We start from the raw sequence: 21,756 nt of genomic DNA, 5'->3' as shown, positions 1-21,756 counted from the left end.
ATGTGTTATTACTTTTATTATATAACTTATTTCAAATGATGCATGAACAATAGATGACATTTCAGCTAAGGACAAACCTGTTTTGTCCATGTTTCAGGAAAAATGTCAATGTTTTTAAACTAAATATTAGGAAATGTAATAAAAGTAATTTTATTATTTTTATATTTGAAAATTATTTAAGCGCATTTGCTAACATTAATATAATATTAACAATTTTTAGCCACTGCGAAGACCTGATAGTTACACCTTTTGCACAAATATTGGCAAGTCTGAGAAATGTTCGAAATAATTACATCTGCCTCACTAACGTTGCTCCTTCAAGGTAAATTTCTAAATGCGTTAAGAAATTTTCCTCCTAAATACAGGTTTTTTTGATTCTTTTTATTTTCTCTATTTTAATTCATTAAGCTTCTAAATTTTTAAGTTGTTTAAATTTATTTTAAAATAAACAACTCGAATCTTTATTTTGAAGATATTTTATTTTAAACTTAAATGAAAAATATTTTAGTGTATTTATACTCATTGTTTATTTGATTTTGATATATAATTAATAAATTCTGCAAACAATTTAAAAATTATTTTTAATTACCAAGTTTGTCAAAATTTATTAATGAGTTGTTAGATGTAAAATATTTATTTTAATGATTATATTTCTATTTTTTAATAAATATATATACAGTATATATAAATTATGTAAACCAATGTTTTTAAACAGCTAGAGAACAATCATAATTCATGTTATAATTCAGAAAATTCTTTTCCATCATCTATAATTTCCTCTAATGCTGTTTACATCTGGATGCTTCTTCCTAGGAAATAGTATTCTTCAGATTGAAGAGCTGTATGATTTGATTATACATTTACATTATTTATTCCTATTTGCTTGTACTTATTAAATATTTTGAATTTTTCCATTAAAAATATACTAAGTGTTTCTCTATTAATTTTTTATTTATTTCAAGATAAATTTTTAATAATTTATAATAGATTTTAATTTATTTACATGTTATAGATACAAGATTTTGATGCATTATAATCGTGCATTTACTGTAATGAATTTTTAAAAAAATCTTTCATTTCTTAGAAGAGATAAAATGAAAGTTTTAAGAATTAAATGCATCAAATATTTGAGTTATCTGTTTCATTAAATACTACAAAACAACATAACCAACTCTGTCTATCAGTTAACTTTTTACTTATATTAAAATGCTAATAAAATATTTTATAATTTTTTCTTTATAAAGATACTTAAATTTATATCTTGAAAATATATATAAAAATTTATTAAATATAATTTTCAAAGTATTATTTAATTATAAAATAAATGCAATTATTATTTATTATTATACTTTCATTACAAATTATACATGATTTATTAAAGTTTTACAATAATTCTTTTATCAGTTTCAATTCTTTGACCTCCACATTGATTATAGAAGGAGATTAAATTATCTTCTAGAATTGCAATCTATTCAATCATCAGTCCACGACACAAAAATAGTTATCCTACTTCTTTATCATTATTATTGTTACTAATGTCTCCAAGTGCATATTTGTACGTATTTGTGTACTGTATATATAAATTACTTCAAACTGGATTACAATAGAATTTTGTTTGTTGATTTATCAAAATATGAGAGATTGAAAAAATTCTGCCGACATTAAGACATTAAGTTATATCTTATTTTCCACATATTAAGTTTCTACTTTCATCCTCTTCTCAGTTTCTATATTATCTCTTATTTAAATGTTGTGTCCTTACAAAACTTATTTAATATTAATGACAGCATTTATAATTTGTAAATGGTAGAATTTTTACTTACTTTTTATTATTAGCTGATGAAAAAAGTAAAATTGAATTAAATGTCAAAGTTGAAAAATATTGATTTAGAATTTGTTAAATATAACTGGTATAAAATACAACATAAGTTTATATATTAATACTATAAAATCTTAAATTTATATATATACATTATTATTTAATTGAATATGTAGATTTCTAGTTTTTTCTATATTATTGTCTATATTTTTTTTATTTGAAATTCTGGCAAAAAATTATATAAATTTCCGGTATTAAAATTATTATAGCTGTATTTTAATTGTTTAACAATTTGTTAATATTTTAAACGTATTTTTGAAGTGAAGCATATTTTAATTTTATCAGATCTAAAATTTTTTAAACAGTTTCTGACATTCAGACTATGAAGTAATAGCTACAATATTATAAAAGTAAACTACACAAAATATATACACATTAATATATTTAGTTATAAATTATAAATTACTTTTTGTGTAACGTAACAGATGAATTAATCTAATAATAAATTTTTTAAAATTAAATAATACATTTCTTTCATATTTAATAATACATTAAAATCTAAAAAATAGGATGGGCTTCAATTTTACTTGTTGTGGCTATAAGCTATAGCATATAACAGGCCAAGGGCATTGCCAGGGGGGCAGGAGGGAAAGCTGCCCTCCCCTAGGAATTCGAAAAAATTATTTAAATGCTAAGTTTTAATTAAAATAATCTTCTTAGGCTTATTGTAAGTTAAAAAAAAAAAATGTTTTAATTAAGATATTTCTTTTCCGGTACGTAGTAAATGATTAAAACTTTATGAATCGTTTTTATTTTACCTACATACAATTCATATCCTCTATCAATTTACATCATCTTGCCCCCCCTGGCCCATTGGCTGGCGTCATCCTTGTAACAGGCCCTTTCCTTCCACCAAAAGATACATGTAAAAATATGAGGTTCTAAGTAGCAGCTTGTTTAGCTTGTATATGAACCTAGACCTGACAATAGTTACACTTAAATTTTGTTATAGTTTCTAAATGCAAAATACTAAATTAATTTTACAAGTTTTACATTTTTATATTTACATTTAAATTTTATTTTTTTTTTAATCTTAGAATAACTATAAAATTTTGGTATTAAATTTCATAAATTTCATGCAGATTTTCATTATTTAAATGATACAATTTTTGATGAATGACTTGAATGGAAAACAGTAGAAGAATTTCTTACAGAAATTCTTATGAGACAATTCAATAACCTTGAGAATTTTCTACAGATTATAGATTGTACTGTAATACATTTCTGAGTTTTAAATAAATTTTTTGTTATTTGACAAATGTATATGTAAGCAAAAGATGGTTGGATTGTGCCAATACATTAGCTTCATGTTCATAGACCACTGAAGCATTTTTGTTCATGTGCTCGAGGTTGTATCTCTTCTTCCTCATACATAAGATCTCTTCCAAATTTATTGTTTAATATGGGGACCAAAAAAAACTTCATTGTGGACTATGAATACAGCAGTAACATATTGGTGCAATACAATCATCTTTTGCTTACTATCCTATGCCAAAGTTAAGATCAACGGGAATAGAGCTCCGGGGGGTATATTCGGTCCCCATATTAAATATATATGTATAGATATATACAATATTGTTGACAAATACTGTTCTTGATGTTTTAAGAGAGTTATAAGATAAAAATAATTTTAAAAAAATGCAAATTTACTATACATTTATTGATTTGATAAAAGTTCTTAATAACAAAAAAATATAATACAAAATATACTTCAATTTTTAATATCATCAAAGAATATAATTTAATATTAAATGAATTAATGTGAATAACATTACATAAAATAATTCTATTCAAAATATTTTCAAATTATTTTGTTATTCAAACATTAGTTTTCTTAAGCCTGTTAATAACTAATTACTTAAACTTTAATAATGAAGGAAAAATATTAAAATACAACTAAAAATTATTTTAACTTTTATAAAATTGCTAAAAATTTCTATTTAATAACTTTTTATCAAATAACTAAGATAACTATAGTTTTTAAAAACTAATGATAAAATTGAATAAACTAATAACAAATAATAATTTTAAAGTAGTTTAGTTATTAAGAAGTAAGAAAATTAAAACAGTTTAAATACATAATAAATCAACTGCAGAAATAAATAATACTTTCATATTTAACATGACTAAAACTTTAATTTTTCTGTAAAATTTGATTAATAATGCATAATATATTATTATGATACGATATTTTATTTCTTAATAATAGTTTAAGAAACAGTAATGATATTCAGTTAGATTACGAAATATTATTCAATACTTATAATTTGTAATAAGTATTACTTTTGAAAATAAATATTTATTGTTTACATGACAAAAGTAATTGAGAATGCCTGATGAAAAAATTTGAACATTTTATAATAAAGATAATTCTCAAATATTCATTTGTGAAATATCTAATTTACTAATTAAAAATCAGTGGATATTTATTTAAAATTTTTTAATCACAAAATTAAATATTTTTCTCTATGTTAAATTAAATAAAGTAATAATTATTGTATTTCCTTTCTGCTTTCCTGAAAATGTGAATTTCAAAACTTATCATAAAATAATTTAGCAAATAAAATACTTATTTGAGAAAATTTTTGATCAATTCCTTTAGCTTTACAAGACATCACAGTAACAGTGATCCATTTACAGTACATAAGACTTGAACGTATTTATCATTGAATAATTTTTGTTGACTTTTGGAATCTTTGTTGTTCATTCTTTGAAACTAATGAAAATTTTATCAGTTTCAAAGAATGAACAGAATTAATGATTAAAGTTATTTATATATTGTCTAAATAAATAATTAAAATATGTAACAATAATTTTTATTAAAATGATTTGATAAAAAAACTTTTAATGCACATTTTATTTAAATTACAGTAGATTCTACTTATTGTATTCACAGATAATAATAATAAAATTTAGTAGGTTCCAAAACATAAGTTAAAATACATTATTAATAGCTATTTTTTTTTTTTTTTTTTTTTTCTTGTGGTTTAGGATGGCCATTCAAAATGGTTAAAAATGTTTATAATTAAAATGTATTTTCTGGAGATTTATATTATATTGCTGGCATTATACTAACTGTTGTTAAAGTTGATAGCATACAAACAATACTGGATGAATTATTTATGAATTAATGACGATAAATAATTAAGTTTTAAGTTATATATTTTTAAATTGTTTTGACGTGTCCTTTTAAAGATAGTAATACATCATTAATAAATTAAGAAAATTAAACCAGATTTTCTCCTACAGAAACCAAAGTCAACGTAACCAGAATTCTCTCCTATTGTAGTCGTACTCTCACTCACTTTGCATAATGTTATCAGTTTAAGTCCAAGTGATTTTAATAAATGGCATAATTAAGTCATATCTTCTTTAATCAAAATTATTGTTGAATATGTTTAAAATATTCACTTAAACTAATTTAGTGAAATTATCTTTGAAATTATTCTCTCATTAATTTTTAACTACTTTTTTTTAGTTATATTAAATTATTATTAAAAGTATATTTTTAATAACTTTATTTAATAATTGATGTACTACTTACGTTTTATTACCATTGAAAACATCAAATATTGAATATTTAAGAATACAAAAGAAAATAAAAATAGCTTTATAATAATTATTATTTTCTTGTTATATTAAAACATTTTCTTAAAATATACTAATAAACTTAATCTGTTTTAATGTATATCTGACAATTTTTATTAAATAGTTAGCTATCACAGTTATTAATATAAAAGCTTATCCAATAATAAAAAAGTAATTTATCAGTAATTTAATGATTATTTTATATTTATATTTATTAATATGGTTCAAAAGACTGGATAAATTTTTGTGTGTTTAAAGATTATCTTGTTATTGAAAAGTTTTATTTTCAACAGCTATAATGGTATAATAACAGAAACATTTAATTGTCTTCCTCTACAATATCTCTGCAAATTGTTATGGAGCCATCAATATATACCTGTTATATCCACATCCATCTATGAGATTAATGAAATGTAAACATTATCCTTTATCAGATGTACTTACCAGTATATTTAAAATCTTATTTTATAAGTTAAATAACTTTAATTAGAATAAACATTGCAGCTATTGCTTAGCTAGCTTGCTTTGAATAGATAATGGTTAAATATTGCATGTTAAATTTAATTTTAAGTCATATTTTACCTGTAAATTATTTGAAAATGGCAATTAATTACTTTATATTTAAACTTTTTAATATTCCAATAATAAAAAAATGAAATTATTTTTAATACTAAATAATTTTTTCCTGGTTTAATGAGTATTATTATAATCATTTTACTATGATTAAACCAGAAGATCACTCATTAAATTTTCAAGAAAATGACCTTAAAATTTGATTTTAATTTCCTGGCAATACAATATAAATGTACAAAAGGTACAAATATAAATATTGAAATACTAAATTTAAATTCAATTTAGTACTTCAACATTTATATTTATACTTACTGAACCAATATCAGATTGTAAAAAATATGTATATATAATTTTAATCTGATATTGAATAATATTGATATTCAATAGTTAGAAAATTTTATTTTCTTTTTATTGAAGTAAATTCTCTAATTATATATATATATATAATCAGAGATTTTATCATTGAATCATTTAAAATATTGAGCATAGTTTAAATTTAAAGATAAATCTAAAATTAAGTGAAATATTACTTTTTCCATTACTGTAATTATTCTAAAGTCATACAAAATGTGATTTTAAAAAATATTTTGTATATGAAATAAATAAAAGTTGTGTAAACTATATAAAAATATTATTATTTGTAAAATTTTAAAAATTAAAATATAGCAACTTTTTTGTAATATAAATTAGAAAATAAGATGTTTTATTGGGCTGCAACTTTAAAAAATTGTAGACTTATAAATTCTCATTATTGTCTGTTTATCTTTCCTTAAATTAACCTTGAGAACAATGTTAGAGGAAAAGACCAGATATGGAAAGCTTAGGGGCAGGAGGTCCTGATTAAGTATACACGAACTTTCGATGCAAACCGGAAGTCACGTTATTTCAATTCAAAAATTTTCCCCTGAAAGGAGTTAGATACAAGGCCGGATTTACATAAGGGCATTTGGGGCCTGTGCCCAGGGCCCCCACAAAATAGGGGCCCCCACAAAACTAAAAAAAATTATGTTTAAACATAATTTTTTTTCTATTACCGCGACAGCCTAGTGTGGCCTAATCATGAGGGCAACAGGCAGAGAAAACCAAACCCGGAAAAAAACCTATGAAACATCGGAAAATTTCGGAAAAAAATTTCACATAGGTATTTTTCAGTTAAATTAAAATAATTAGTTTTACACAAAAAAATATATGTATGTTTACAATAACCATATATGTATGTTTTTGAGTGAGTTTATTGTTTATTCAGCGCGGTGTGCGATTGATGAGTAAGTTTACAATAACCTTATTTTTAAATGAAATTTACAACTTCCTAGTTCAAATCTAATTGAAACTACAGTATTTTGTGTAAATTTTCTAAATCACCAAATTTGCCTACTCTTAAAGGGGGAGACCCCACCGAATTTGTGCCCAAGGCCCCTGGATTGGTAAATCCGGCCCTGGTTAGATAGATGACTGGCATGACTATTGTTAACATAAAAGTATGATGTACAGAGGCAAGCCACTGCTAATTTGAGGTGGAGAGCATATATTTCAAATTAAATTAATTAAAAATTGCAGCCTGGCATTATGACAATGTCACAATAAATAATTTCTCATTTATATTGATTTTACAGAATATTAATTTACAAATTTAAATGAAGATATGTCAAAGATATACAGAATAAGTTGTGTTTTATAATGTGTAAAAAAAATTAATGAAGAGACTGAAGAAATTAACAAATTATTCTGTTATGATAAAATACTTTTTGTTTAATTTTAAACTTATTTTGAAATGGTTTTGTATATTATACACTGTATGTACATACCTGTATATATGCATATGTATTAAATACATGTAAATGCATCTAAGAAATTTGTATGCAGTATATTCAATGGAAAAACAAAATTAATTTTAATCATATTTCATTTGTTTTAATGCAAATAATTTAAGTTTGAAATACTTACATTTAGTATATTTTTAATTTTTGTTTCAAAATTGAATTAATGAGTAACACTTTAGACTTAGTTTCTTTTATTATAGTTTAAAAATGAACTTTTTTTAGTTCCAGAAGTCGAAGAGCATCTAATGCTGCAGCAACCATATCAGCTACTCTTTCAAACAGAACTAATTTGACAGGTAAGATATTGTTAATTGTTAAATTCTATCTTCTTAATTAAAAATGATTATGAAATATGCTTTATTTTTGAAAATACGATTGAAATTTATAAAATAATAATAAAATTAATGAAAAACTATGACATATTAGCATTTTGTACTTTACTTTGATATAACTAATACAGATTTTTACTTCTGAAAATTTTAAGTCTAGATGATATTTAACTTTTTAGTAATTAAGAATCGAAATTAAAATTTTTAAAATTTTGTGCTTATTATATATTAGCATCATTTTAAAGTTAATAGTTCAACATTAATATTAAATGATTTAAAAATTCATGAACTAAATTTTTAGAGGAGTTTCCTATGTGTATAATATTGTAAATGATGTAATGCCATATCTATAATCAAAAAAATTGTTTAGTGAAATAAAATTTGGATTAGACAAACAATCATAAGCAACTTTCTTCCTTTTATTACAAATCATAAGCAAAGTACAGCTCATTTCATGAATCTTGGCCAGGCTGTACAAATGCACACTAGCAGGGGACCAGTCTATTTACTTAGTGAAGGGAACAAATTGACAAATCTGTGACAAGGTCACTGTACCAAAAAAGGGCTCTTGAACTTTATAAAACTTCCAGAATCCCACCAAGTAATGCAGATTGCCTGGCCAAATATATGAAATGATCTGTAAAATATTCATTTTTAAAATTTTCATATGAAACAAAAACTATTTTTTTTTTTTTAAAGTAAATAGATCTGACATGAAGACAAGGAGTCCAAGTTAAAATTTAATATGAATTACTATACACTGTAATAAATTTTGATTTTTTCATAGTTACATAATGGATTATAACAGATGACTCAATAGTCATCTGTTATAATCCATCTGTTATAATCCACTTATTAATTTATACATAACTCCACAGTTAAATTATTTTTCCTATAATAAAAATGCTAAATGACTTTTTCATTACAAAGGGAATGCCCAAGCTCCCTAGGTACGTTCCTGATTATGCCAGTGATTTTTGGTTTTATATGTTATCATCTTTTAATTTTTTAACTTATTGTTGTATATAATTTATCAGCTTAGCAAAAATATTTTTGGAATTGCTTTCCAATTACAGAATGAATGAATACATTTTATTTAATGAAAATTGATTATTAGCATTTTATTTATTTATTTATTTAATACAAATGTCACAAGGACAATATTAGCATTCCCACTGTACAACTAATGTACCGTACATAGCAATCTCCATTAAAAGTAATTGAATATAAATTAGTTTATTGCTTATTCTTTCTAATATAGATGTTAATTCTGATATTAATTGAATTCATTAAAAATTAAATTATTATTTTATTTATTACTTTTACAATAACATTTTCATTATTAAAGTATTTAAAATGAAATAATTCAAAATTAACTTTCAGTTTAACTTTAAAATTTTAAATAACACTAAATATATTAAAACGATTATTTTTAAGAAAATTATTTTTTGTCCATTGAAAATTAATTGTAATCTCATCTTCTATCTTAAAAAGAAATATTATTTTCATTTTAATTCTGAATGATGGTTTGCTTTTTTTATTTTTGCCAAATTAAAATTATTCCATTTTTAAATATTTAATTAGAAATAGAATTAATATGTTTGAATATTCCAGAAAGAAGCTTAAAAAGTTTAATATAAGTAAATTTTTGATTACTTATTCCATCTTAGAATGAAATATAGTAATATATAACGATCAAAAATTAAATGGAGTTTTGAGCTCAGTTTCATTTTAACTTACGATATAACTCTTAGGCTGTTAAATTTTATATAATATTCATCATATTACTTTATTACATATAATGTGATGATCTATTGAAATGTAATCTGTAAATAGTAATGTCAAAAAATTTAAACAAAAAAACTAAACAAATAATATGCAAAAAAGTAATTCAGTGTTATACATGAAACATAACTTCTTATTTTTAATTTAAGATAATTATATGAAACAATTCTACATTTTATTTTAGAAGTTGGCTAAAATTTTGATCTATGTTATTTAAGAACATGATGTAATTACATACTGCAAATTAAAGCAAATTCTTTTAAACTCTTAAACTGAAATTTTCTAAATTGTTATGGAGTTAAATGCTTGATTTATTTACGTAATTTAAAACTTTTAGATGATGATATTCAGAAATTGGCACAGGAAACATTAGAAGAACTGGACTGGTGCTTAGATCAGTTAGAAAGTATTCATGCACATCGTTCAGTAGGAGATATGGCTTCTAGCAAGGTATCTAACCATTTCAAAAATGATTATTATTACTGGATATTAGTTAAGTGTAGTATAGAATGGTTTTGAGAAATAATACTCAAATTATTTTAATTTTGAGGACTGTTCCTCTAAACTATTGAATATAAACTGTTAAACATATAATTTTGCATCAGTTCTTTGTTAATCAATGTTTTATGTTAATAATTTACATGCCCTTCAATATGAAATTTCTCAAATATTTTTTTCTTTTTTTCTATGAATAAATTTTTTATTCTGTTTTTTATTAGTTGTTAGTCTTTATTGTTACCAAAAAACATGATATTCCAGCAGTAATGCCTTGCATTATTATATTTTATATGATATGAATTCATTTTACAATGGAACCTTGGTATACGACCTTAATCTCTTCCTGATGTTTGGACTTATACCGAATAGGACGTATACCAAACCAACCTTTCCCATAAGGAGTAATGTAAAAATGATTAATCCGTTCTCATGTAAAAAAAAAAACTCCTCTTGATATGGTATATTAATGGGGTTGTAAAATAATTGAAACACTGTTTGAGCACATTAATAAAAGAATAAATTTTATTATAGATTTTTAAAGTTATTACAGTAATAATCGCAAATAATTGCTTCTGATACGCTGTCGCCAGCACGTTGTTTTTCAGTTATCGAAAGCAAAAGCAATTTCTCAACATGTTCCAATGTCTCCGGTCTCTGTTTAGAAATTGATTTAACCCCTTTTGCAACGTTAGCAGATTTAATATCTTTATTTTTTACGATTGTCGATATTGTCGTTCTCGGAATACGGTATGCAACAGTTAAATCTCGAACACGCATGCCACCTTCATATTTCTCAACAATCTCTTTTTTCAGTTCCATTGTGATTCTACTCACTTTTTTAGTTTTCTGTTGCTTTTCATTCACCTTTTTGCAATTCATGATTAATAAAAAGTTTTACTTACAAATTAAAATCAGAAGAAATTTAACAAAGTTATAGACCGTAGCACCGCGAACGTCTATCTGGTCTAGTACACTGATAGTGCTACGTGTTCATAGATGGTGCGTATAATTGAATTAAGTCGTATACCGAACAAAAGTCGTATACCAAGCAAAATTTGTTTTGTCCAAACAGGACGTATTCTGAATTGAATGTATTCTAAAGCAGACATATACCGAGGGACCACTGTATTAATATTTTAATGACAAGAATGTTGATAGGAAAAAATAAATAACTTTTAAAATATAAAAGTATGGTATTAGGAATGTTTATTAAATAATCCTTATAATTTTTTATATAATAAATCTAACTTTGAAGAACTAAACTGCAAAAATTAAACACCATTTTTTTAGATTTAGAATTTAAATTTTATTTTAAAACTTTATTAAAAAACAAAGATTTTAAATATTTGATTTGTATTATTATTTAAATTTTATACAATATAATATCTGTTCAGTATTGAATTTTAAAATTACATTTAATAATCTAATTTTGAAATATTAAATTATTGTTTTATGTAAAATAATATTATAAGACAAATAATTAAAAATTTATTTTACAGTTTAAAAGAATGTTAAATAAAGAATTGAGCCATTTTTCTGAGTCTAAATCTGGAAGTCAGATATCAGAATATATTTGCAACACTTTCTTAGGTAAGAATTTAATTACATGCAAATATTTTAGAATAATATATGAATTATAATTATTCGTATTTGTTTAAATAATTTGTACATTTTAAATTTCTTAAAAAACTATCATAATAGATCTTTAGTATTTCATTGAATATTTAATTAAAAATAATATTTGACTTTATAAGCCATTTTCAGGTTACCTATCATCCTGTTATAAGTACAACGCGAAAGGAAAAACACATACATGTGTTTACCAATAAAAACGAATTTAATTTTGCGATATATGTAGATATATATATATATATATACAGATTCTTTTTGGATTCCTGCTGTTCTTTTACTCGTTTACAATTGTCCTCGGTGATGGTTTTGGCGTTACAGGCAATCCAGGTAGTTGGTCTTATCCAAACTCCAAACTGACAATGATTTGTATCTAATAGTCTCTCGTGCGATTCTTAATCTAACTTAATCTAATAGAAGGTAGATAGAAGAAGGGGAAGTAAGAAGAGTAATAGGATAGGGGTACCCAATTTTTTCGGCAAGTAGTCCCAGTATTGCTTCACCTCGACTTCTGAGTCTTGAACGTTATGTTTTCTTGCAAATCGGCTGTCTGAGGGTTCTTCTCCCGATATATCAATATACTTCCTTCTTGATTCGTTTTCTACGGTCTCCTTTCTTACAGTCTTGTCGGATTCTACTTACGAGCTTTGCCGCCACACGTCCGTCACCTCTCGTGTCTGGCCCAAGAATGTCCACTCAAATCTCTTTTTCCCCTCCAGGCTCGTTGCCATCTATTGTCTCTCCCCTACCTCCTGGTGGGCTAGGGGTAAGTCCGAGTTCTTGAAAGTTTGAGACAAAGGGACAAAGAAAATTGGAAGGAAGGATAAATTTATAGAAATAGAATATAAATTAAACCTAAAACTATACAGAAATAAAAGGCGTACAGCCACAGAGAAATAGGATGCATGGCACTAAAAGAATTAAAAACAAGAATATCACTGTATGAAATTTATATATATATATATATATATATATATATATATATATATAGTAGTTTTTTTGCATCCTCTCTGGTTTTCTGCTTGTAGGATTCATAAAAGTTGGCAGTTTTAATATAAGATTTCTGACTTCTCAAATTATGACAGTATTCCAATTTATTGTTGTGCAGTTGAAATTAACATATATACCACAGAAGATATATAAACTGAAAAGGATTTGTAAAGGAAACCAGAAATGTTACTTTTAATTTAATATTTGCTGAAATATTAAAGATTATAAACAAATAACTTGTAAATATTATATTTATAGGCAATAGAATTTGCTTATTGTAATCATAGACATTGTTATTAGTAATTTAGGAACTTGCTAATTCTGTGAACATTAAACACAGAATTTGAAATATAATTATAAAATTTCACTTATTATCATCATTATTTTCAGGTAAGTAGCACAAAGAAAAAGAAAAACAGATTAAAATATTCCTCAGCTATGCAGTCATTATCAGTCTGCTTTAAATGTTAATTGTTTCAACTGTTATCTAGTACGTTAGTTTAAATTTCTGGTTTTTCTTTCTTTAATTATACTCTGGGTGAATTAATAACAATGATAATTAAAATGAATAAATTTTCTACATTTAATGTGTTTTTTTAATATCAGAGTTAGTAAAACCAAAATTTCCAATAACTGTAGTCCTAATTACTTATTCTATTTAATGCTATTGTTCAGTTAGTATTATCAATATAAATGAGTCTTAAAGTGATCACAATAAACAGATTCTATTATATATTATTATTTGATAAATCAAGTTTTTAATGAGAAAAATCAGTTCATTAAATTTATTGAATTTTCCTTTTAAAAAAGTGTTCCAGATTAAAAATTTTGGCTAAAAAGTCTTTGATAAAAAGCCTGATGAAAGAGGCTGAAAATGTTTGCTTCGTGTATATATCGAAACTGCTGAAAAGTATGCAAAAGGGGGAATGTTACTATATTACATTAAATCAGTGAGAGTGGTCTTTATTGGCATTTTGAGATCCCACCTTATGAAAAAATTAACTTAAAAAATCAAATTTTATCAATTGTTAATCATTCAGTTTTTTTAATTAAGCACTATATTTAAATAAAATTATTTGATTGCCCATCATACATGACAATATATACAGAATACTATTGTAAAGTCATATTTGTAAAAGTTCACTTACCCTGTTTCACTATATTTACATTTCCTTGTTTTTTCTCCCCACCCTGTGGCCTCCTTAACAAGCCCATTGTGGGTTGGGCAGGCCACAATGGGGTAGACAGGTAGTGAGGATGGTGACAGATGTATCTGGGACAGACCACACTGAAAAATTCCTGGGGTTTTTCAACCTGTCTGGATTTGTTCCTGGATCCCCAGAGCAAGATCTCCCAGTATCACATTTTAACCATTTCCATTCATTAGAAGTTTCATGAGCCTAATACAAATAAGAACATAAAATTTATTTAAAATGAAATGAAATAAGGCCTATACCTAATTTAGGTCTATTGTGGCCATTAGGAGTGGCAACACAGAGATAAAATAAAATGAAATAGCATGAGGGACTGGCAATATCTGCTGAACTCTTGTGGGAAAGTAAGTCTTTTTTTGTGTTGACTCTCCTGGTGAGCATTTGCATGTACAGTACAGTACATTGCAAAAGTTTTTTTGTGTACCATGATCATTGTATATATATTGTTTGGAGATTAAATGTATATATCTGAATCAAACTGAATCAATGCACCACTGAGAGAACAAGTAACATGCCTGACCAATACTGTTGATAGTAGGGGTTTGACGTGACCTCTTCATTGAGCCTACAGACAATATATTAAACAAAGTAAAAACTAAAAAATTGAAGAATGTAAGCCTATATTAAGCAAGCATGTATAAGCTTGTTACCAATTATGATAAAACTAAATTGAAATAACATTCCTTCTCAAATAGAAATAATGCTAGTTGAAAATAATTAACATATCTGCTCTGTACTTTCTAAGTCACTATCATTGCAGAAAATGATATCAAAAATTAAAAAGTATGAAAAGGAGGCAAATTTAATTATTATATTTAATTATTTAATTAGGGGCTGTCCATAAATGATGTCTACACTGGAAGGGAGGGACACTTGTTATGACAAGTCAGACAAGGGGAAGGAAGGGGTTGAGCATTAATGGACATCCCTTTATTTCATTAAATTTTATACAGTTTATGCATTTTTATTATATTCAAAATTTCTTGTATGTTTTGTGACACTTATGATATCTATCTATCAAGCAATAAAGGTTTTTAGGAGGTTTGAATTTTGTTGGACATCCAAAGAGGGGAAAGGGTTACAGAAACTTGGACAAACTGGAATAAGAGAGTTGGGGAGTAAAAATTTTAAGAAAAATGCAGAAATAATTTATGGACAGCCCCTTAATGATGATGATAAATTTTATAATACAAATATTTCTTTTATTGACAAACAGTTAAAATGCTCACTATGTAATAATTGCTTATAATGAGCAGATAGAAGTGACATCATATGGCTATTATTCAGACAGTGAATGACTCTTGGAAACTACATATATGATATTATTACAATAAAAGAGAATTTTAAATATATTGAGTCCTATAATATAAATAATAGTTAAGTAAATTAATTAAATAGCACACCTAAAAATTTAAATAATGAAAATATTGTGCAAAATAATAGTATAACAAAGATATAAGCTGATTAGCATTTATTCATTGTTTATTTCATTAATACAGTACCAAGTATGGATATATTCTTTTAATATCTTTTTTATTCGAACTATTTTCAATGTTTGAATTTAAATTTTGTTCTATTCCTGAATAGAATTATTAATTACTAAAAATAGTGTACAGTATATGTAAGAAAATGAAATATCTTGAAAATGAAAATGCTCTGGGGACCTGGGATGGGTTGAAAAATTTCCAGGAATTTTTGGGGGGTAGTTTGACTAGATATGTCACCACCATCCCTCACCACCCAGCTATCCCATTGTGGGCTTGCTTAAAGAGGCCCTCTTAGTGCCCACAGGGCAGAAAGATGCATTTAGAACTTCATCATTTGGGCTTGTTTTATATTTTTTATTCAAATCTTACAAACTAGAGCAGTGGTTCTCAACTTATGTTCTACTTTGAGTGCTCCATTAAAAAACAAATTTAAAGTTGATATTTCAAATTTATTTCAATGTACTACAACATAATACTTTATTCATAGATAGTAAACAAGGAATTGCTTTCAATTTTTGAATATATTGATACTAATGCTCTATGTAATAAAAAGTATATGAATGATGAACATGCACCACAGCCTCAGAAAGGTTCAGAACCACTGAACTAGAGAATACAAATTTTACAGTTTAATATTAGTTAATTAGTTAATATAATTTTCAAATTTCCTATATTATTTATAGTTTTTATATTTATTTAATTTTACTTAAATTATCAAATATTTCATCTAAGTATGATAAAGTTTTGTCCTGAAACTTATTTTTATAAACATTTTTATTTATCTAATAAAACAATGAAGTAATTTTATTAAATATATATTTTAGATAAGCATGAATTAGATTTGCCATCTCTTCTGGATGATGAAAGTCAAACAGTAACTGGTGGAGTTACAAAAACTCGGGGTACAATGTCACAGATCTCTGGCGTAAAAAAACCCCTGTGCCATACGAATAGTCTTACCAAGCTTCCAAAATATGGAGTAGAAACCCCTTTTGAAGATGAATTAGGCAGAGTGCGTATTGGAAAGTTTTTAAATTATAAAACAGTTTACTTAAAATTTATAAGTTTTTATATAAAAAAGATTTATTTGAATATTTAATTTGATATATATTCATTTATTTAATAACATCCAACAATTTTCAAGCCTAATTCTCAAATAATAACATTCATCATTGATATGTGTTTCAAATTAAATTTCCTGAAATAAATTTTAAATTTTTGCTCAAAATTAATTTAATATTTAAATACAACAGAAATTAAATATGGTAATGATGTTGATATATAAAAATTTGTAATTTTTTGTGTATGTTATTGATAAAATTTTCATATTTTTTTTTTAAATAATGCTATTGATAAATTATTATTAATTAACACACAAATGAGCAGATGTAATAATTATACTAGTTTAGATAAAATCTAAGAACTTGTAAGAAAATAATTATTGCTGTAAATTTTCAATTTATTGTATCTAAAATGTATATTTTCTTTTTGATAATTTTTCGGTTTTATTTTTTCTTAAAAAAATCGTATTAGTTAACTTATTAAACTTTCACTGTACTTCTATTTATTTATAATTTATTTATTGCAAATAAATTATAAATAAACAGAATTGTAGGAAAGTAAAAGTTTAATTTTAGTTCTGTAATAATTTTACAATTTTCAATTCTATTAATTTGTGTAATGTTCAAGTATTTAATTAAACCATTTCAGGTATTACAAGATATTGATCGTTGGGGAATAGATATATTCGAAATTGCAGAAGTTTCTAATCATCGACCTTTAACAGCAGTTACTTATACTATTTTTAGAGTGAGTGATTTAGATATAGAATAATTTTAAATTATATTGCATCTATTATTAATAAATCTGCAAAAAAAAAAATTTAAATCTTATAAATTCATTTTGAGTTTGTTTTCTATGAATTTGTTTAAATTCAAAATTCTGGTGAACTATTTTTAAAGTAAAAGATACATAATTTATATTTTCAGTTCAGACAATATTAAGACATTATCTGGAAATTTAAAAATTATTTATACAAAACTTATTTTTATGTATAGTTTTTGTGTAACACATTTTTCATTGATATATTTGAATTTACTTTTGAATAAATTAAAACATATGATAAAGAAGGATAAAGAATATTGAAACTTTCTATATTGATGAAATACTAAAATATTCTGTTTAAAATAAACATGACATTTTTTTAAATGCTTTATTCAGCGAGTTGCAAGTATAAAAAGATAAGTAAGTCTCTTAGCACTTTAAATTTTTTTGGCTCTCAATAATTCTAAATTTGGAACTTTATCTTCCTTTTTCATCCTCTTTAAAGATGAGCGGATTGAATGTTTTTTACATGTAAAACCTCTGAATAAAATATTTATACTGTTACTTTTAAAATATTTTAGAGTATAAAATGACTATCTTGAGTTTACAAAGAAAAATTGTATGTAATATTTTGACATAAAGATACTGAATTTTCACATTTAAATATAAATTTTAGTATTCTTAGCTTTTAAGAATTTTATTCCATTTTAATCAGTTCTTGCATAATAAAACAGAAAATTTCACAATATTAAAATTTATTTACATTTTGTAAGTTAAAACTTTTTGAACTATAGATAAGTCTCACTTGTCAAACTAGATTTCTTCACAAAAGATGAGTCTCACTTATTCAGTTTTACATGTTATTTGATAGAGCTGGTTGGCTTAGACGTATCTATAGTCAATGAGGAAGTACATTTAATGAAAAAATTATTATTTCTACTGCTAAGTGGCATGCATTGTTTAACATTTTGATGTTATGTAAAATGGCTACATGCAGAAAGTTATCAGTTGATTAAGATTTACATTTAATAAATGATAATGCCAGCTCAGAAGTAGAACTAAAAGCTTGTCTCAGTCCCAAAATAAGTGCCAAATAAAATGTTTGAATTTTTATTTTATTTTTTATCCCAGTCGTTATCAGATGCTTTTCAATTTAAAAGTGGACATTCTATTCTAAGTTTTTGAAACGTTTTTTTTTAAAATCATTATTCTGTTAACTATTTCATGTTAAAAAAAATACAAAAAATAAACTCCAAAGTATTATGGCATAATTATTATTGGTTCTTTTTTTATGATTTTTTGAAAATAACCAATAAACCACATTTTACATAAGCATTTGCAAAGGTTTATTCTTAGTCTGGAAAGTGTTAGATTCCTTTTTTATCAAATTTTGTGTTAAAACAATGAAAAAGCTAACGTGAAGTGTCATAACTGAAGATTTTGCAGCCATCTGAATCCATATTAATTAAAGTAACTTAAAATTCCAAAAGACATTTTTATTTCTTTGAAGGTTTTATTCATTTTTGCAAAGAACTGTGTAATTAATGTAATTGACATATACATAAAATTCTTTGACTGTTTTAATTTAAATTTACTATTTTTCTTTTGCTAATGAGTATAGATAAAGTTAAATGAAGTTGAATTAAAGCGTATCTAGAGATAAAAATAATTAATTTTATAGATAGAAAAGAGTGCCACCCGGACCCCAAGCCAGTCATTGCTTCCAGAGGTACTTAAATTGGATGACTGGCTTGGGATCCGGGTGGCGCAATTGGTAGTGCACCACACGGCAAGCAGAGGCTGCAGGTAGAAAAGAGAATATTCTAATAGATTACAGTTAATAAAAGTTAAAACTTTTGGTGATTACTAATTAGGTAAATGTCAATAACATTCCAAAATAAAAGGAGTTATAATCAAATTATAATTATTCTATTTCTCTATAACTATTTCATAAAAACTGGCATAATCTTCAAAGATTAAAATTTTTGAATTTGATTAACGTTCTACATTTTCAATGACAGGAGATCAGAGAAAATTTGATTAAGAATTGAATATACAAAATACTATCTTTTAAATCAAAATCAATATATAAATAACTTTGCACTTTTTAATAAAATATTTATTAAAAACAAAAATATTTTAACATTTAAATAAAGTTGAATATTAAGTAGTATTTTAAAATAATTGTCTTCTCTAATCATAAATAAATTTATCTAAATGAAAATTTTTTAATGTAATGCATGTTACTCTATATAATTGAAAAAATATAATTTCTATTTTATTTTATTAAATATATTTTAATAGTTATAACAACACTTTGAACTATGCTTAATATATTTTTAAAGAATCAATAAAATACTTTATAATTTAAAAAAAAAAAAAATTAAATTAATAGTAGTTATTAAAATTTTAATTTTAGATAACAGTGAAATGAAGTAGTATAAATTTGTATACTTTTAGGAAAGAGATTTATTGAAAACCTTCAAAATTCCATCAAAATCATTTCTAAATTTCCTTTTTACTTTGGAAGATCATTACTTAAAAGTGCCATATCACAGCAGCAATCATGCTGCAGACGTTACACAGTCTGTTCATGCACTACTTCTCTCTCCTGCTTTAGATGTGAGTATATTTTTGATTATTAGTTAATATATTGGATGTATCGCTGCATCATGAAATTAATAATTCAAGTTACAATAGTCAAAACATTTTTACCAAATAATCAATTTTTAAAACAGCAGAGAGAATAAAACAAATTTAAATTTAGTATTAATTATTTTACTAGGCACTTTAAATTCAAATGCTATAAATCATAGATTGACAAATGCTTAAAAACGTTCTAAATTTTACATCGATACGTGTTAGACTAAAAATATAATATATCAATATTTTAAAATATTCAATTAAATATTGTAGCTTTAAACCAATTTAATTTAATAAGAATTAACAAATTTGCAAATCAGATGTTTATACTAACTAAACAATTCTGATTGTGTTTTAAAGGAATTTTTATAAATTTAAATTTTTGAAAATTCAAAACATAACTTATATCCATTTTCATATTTATTTTTACAAAACTGAAAGCTGATTCTATATTTTTCCAATTTTTAAAACTTTAATTATTTTATAACTTCTTTTCAATAAAACAAACATCATTAAAAAATAATCAATCAAATATGTTTTGTAATAACAAACAATGTAATTATTATTACATAACGTAATAACAGTTACAATACATAAAATGGTATATGTTTTGATGAATAATTTGTTGTAGTTTATATTAACACCAATTTTGTCTGTAAATAAAAAACATTATTATATATATATATATACAGTAGAGCGTCGATAAGTGGAACCATTTGGGGACTGGGGTCATTCCAGTTAATGATTTGTTCCAGTTTCCGACTTTGTACGAAAAAATACATTAACCTGTCCGATGTTCAAATTTTTCTCCGTTGCGTATCGCTTCCTGTTGAATTTTTCTCCGTTGCGTGTCGCTTCCTGTTGAATTTTCGTCGATTTTAAGCCTAACGAAAATTTTTATAATAATCATCGAGGCTGTCGTATCGTTAAAAATTATTTCTGCATTTTGTACAAACAAAATAAATATATTAAAGAATATAAAAAACATGAAAATTATACTTTAGAAGTAAATTTAGTATCAAAAACGTTTGATTCAGCACGACACAGTCCGACTGAAAATCGTTCCACTTTCCGGCCATTCCACTTACCGACGTTCCACTTATCGACGCTCTACTGTATTATGTTATAATATATCTATACATTACTGAAAAATTTTTAAAATATTATAGTTTTTCAGCCTGCCATATCCTGATATTCTACATTACTGTATATTTTATGAATTACATGATATGAACTTCTTTAATGTTGCTAGAAATATTACAGCAACATTAAATTACATTACAAATGCAACAATAAAATTTGTAATTTTTCAATATAATAATTATTATTAATGATGATAATCATCATTAATGATTTAAGAATATGATTAATGATTTTTGATATTGAGAAATTACAAATATTGTTATTGCATTTTTAATATAAAATTATTTCTAAAAGTAGTCATTGTATTGTAATTAAATTATTTTCCTATTTGTAGTAGAAAATTTTAAAGATATA

The 21,756-nt window shown here is 24.4% G+C and overlaps 1 protein-coding gene across 7 annotated transcripts in view; it reads left to right on the top strand.

The window, feature by feature from the left end:
- The window catches only part of LOC136985896 (3',5'-cyclic-AMP phosphodiesterase 4C-like), an 87,311-nt gene that overhangs the window by 45,199 nt on the left and 20,356 nt on the right, over window positions 1-21,756 (top strand). For all 7 annotated transcript variants that reach the window (XM_067283285.1, XM_067283282.1, XM_067283286.1 and 4 more), the window contains 7 exons: window positions 221-322; window positions 8,083-8,156; window positions 10,312-10,424; window positions 11,972-12,062; window positions 16,617-16,804; window positions 17,503-17,601; window positions 20,077-20,238. In XM_067283285.1, coding sequence (XP_067139386.1) covers window positions 221-322; window positions 8,083-8,156; window positions 10,312-10,424; window positions 11,972-12,062; window positions 16,617-16,804; window positions 17,503-17,601; window positions 20,077-20,238 — 829 coding nt within the window. The remainder of the gene's footprint in view (window positions 1-220; window positions 323-8,082; window positions 8,157-10,311; window positions 10,425-11,971; window positions 12,063-16,616; window positions 16,805-17,502; window positions 17,602-20,076; window positions 20,239-21,756) is intronic.

Source organism: Centruroides vittatus, unplaced genomic scaffold (genome assembly GCF_030686945.1).
Source record: "Centruroides vittatus isolate TY-2023 unplaced genomic scaffold, ASM3068694v2 contig_980, whole genome shotgun sequence".
NCBI lineage: Eukaryota > Metazoa > Arthropoda > Arachnida > Scorpiones > Buthidae > Centruroides > Centruroides vittatus.
The sequence above is the reverse complement of the archived record's forward strand: the minus strand, read 5'-3'. Positions and strand labels throughout refer to the sequence as shown.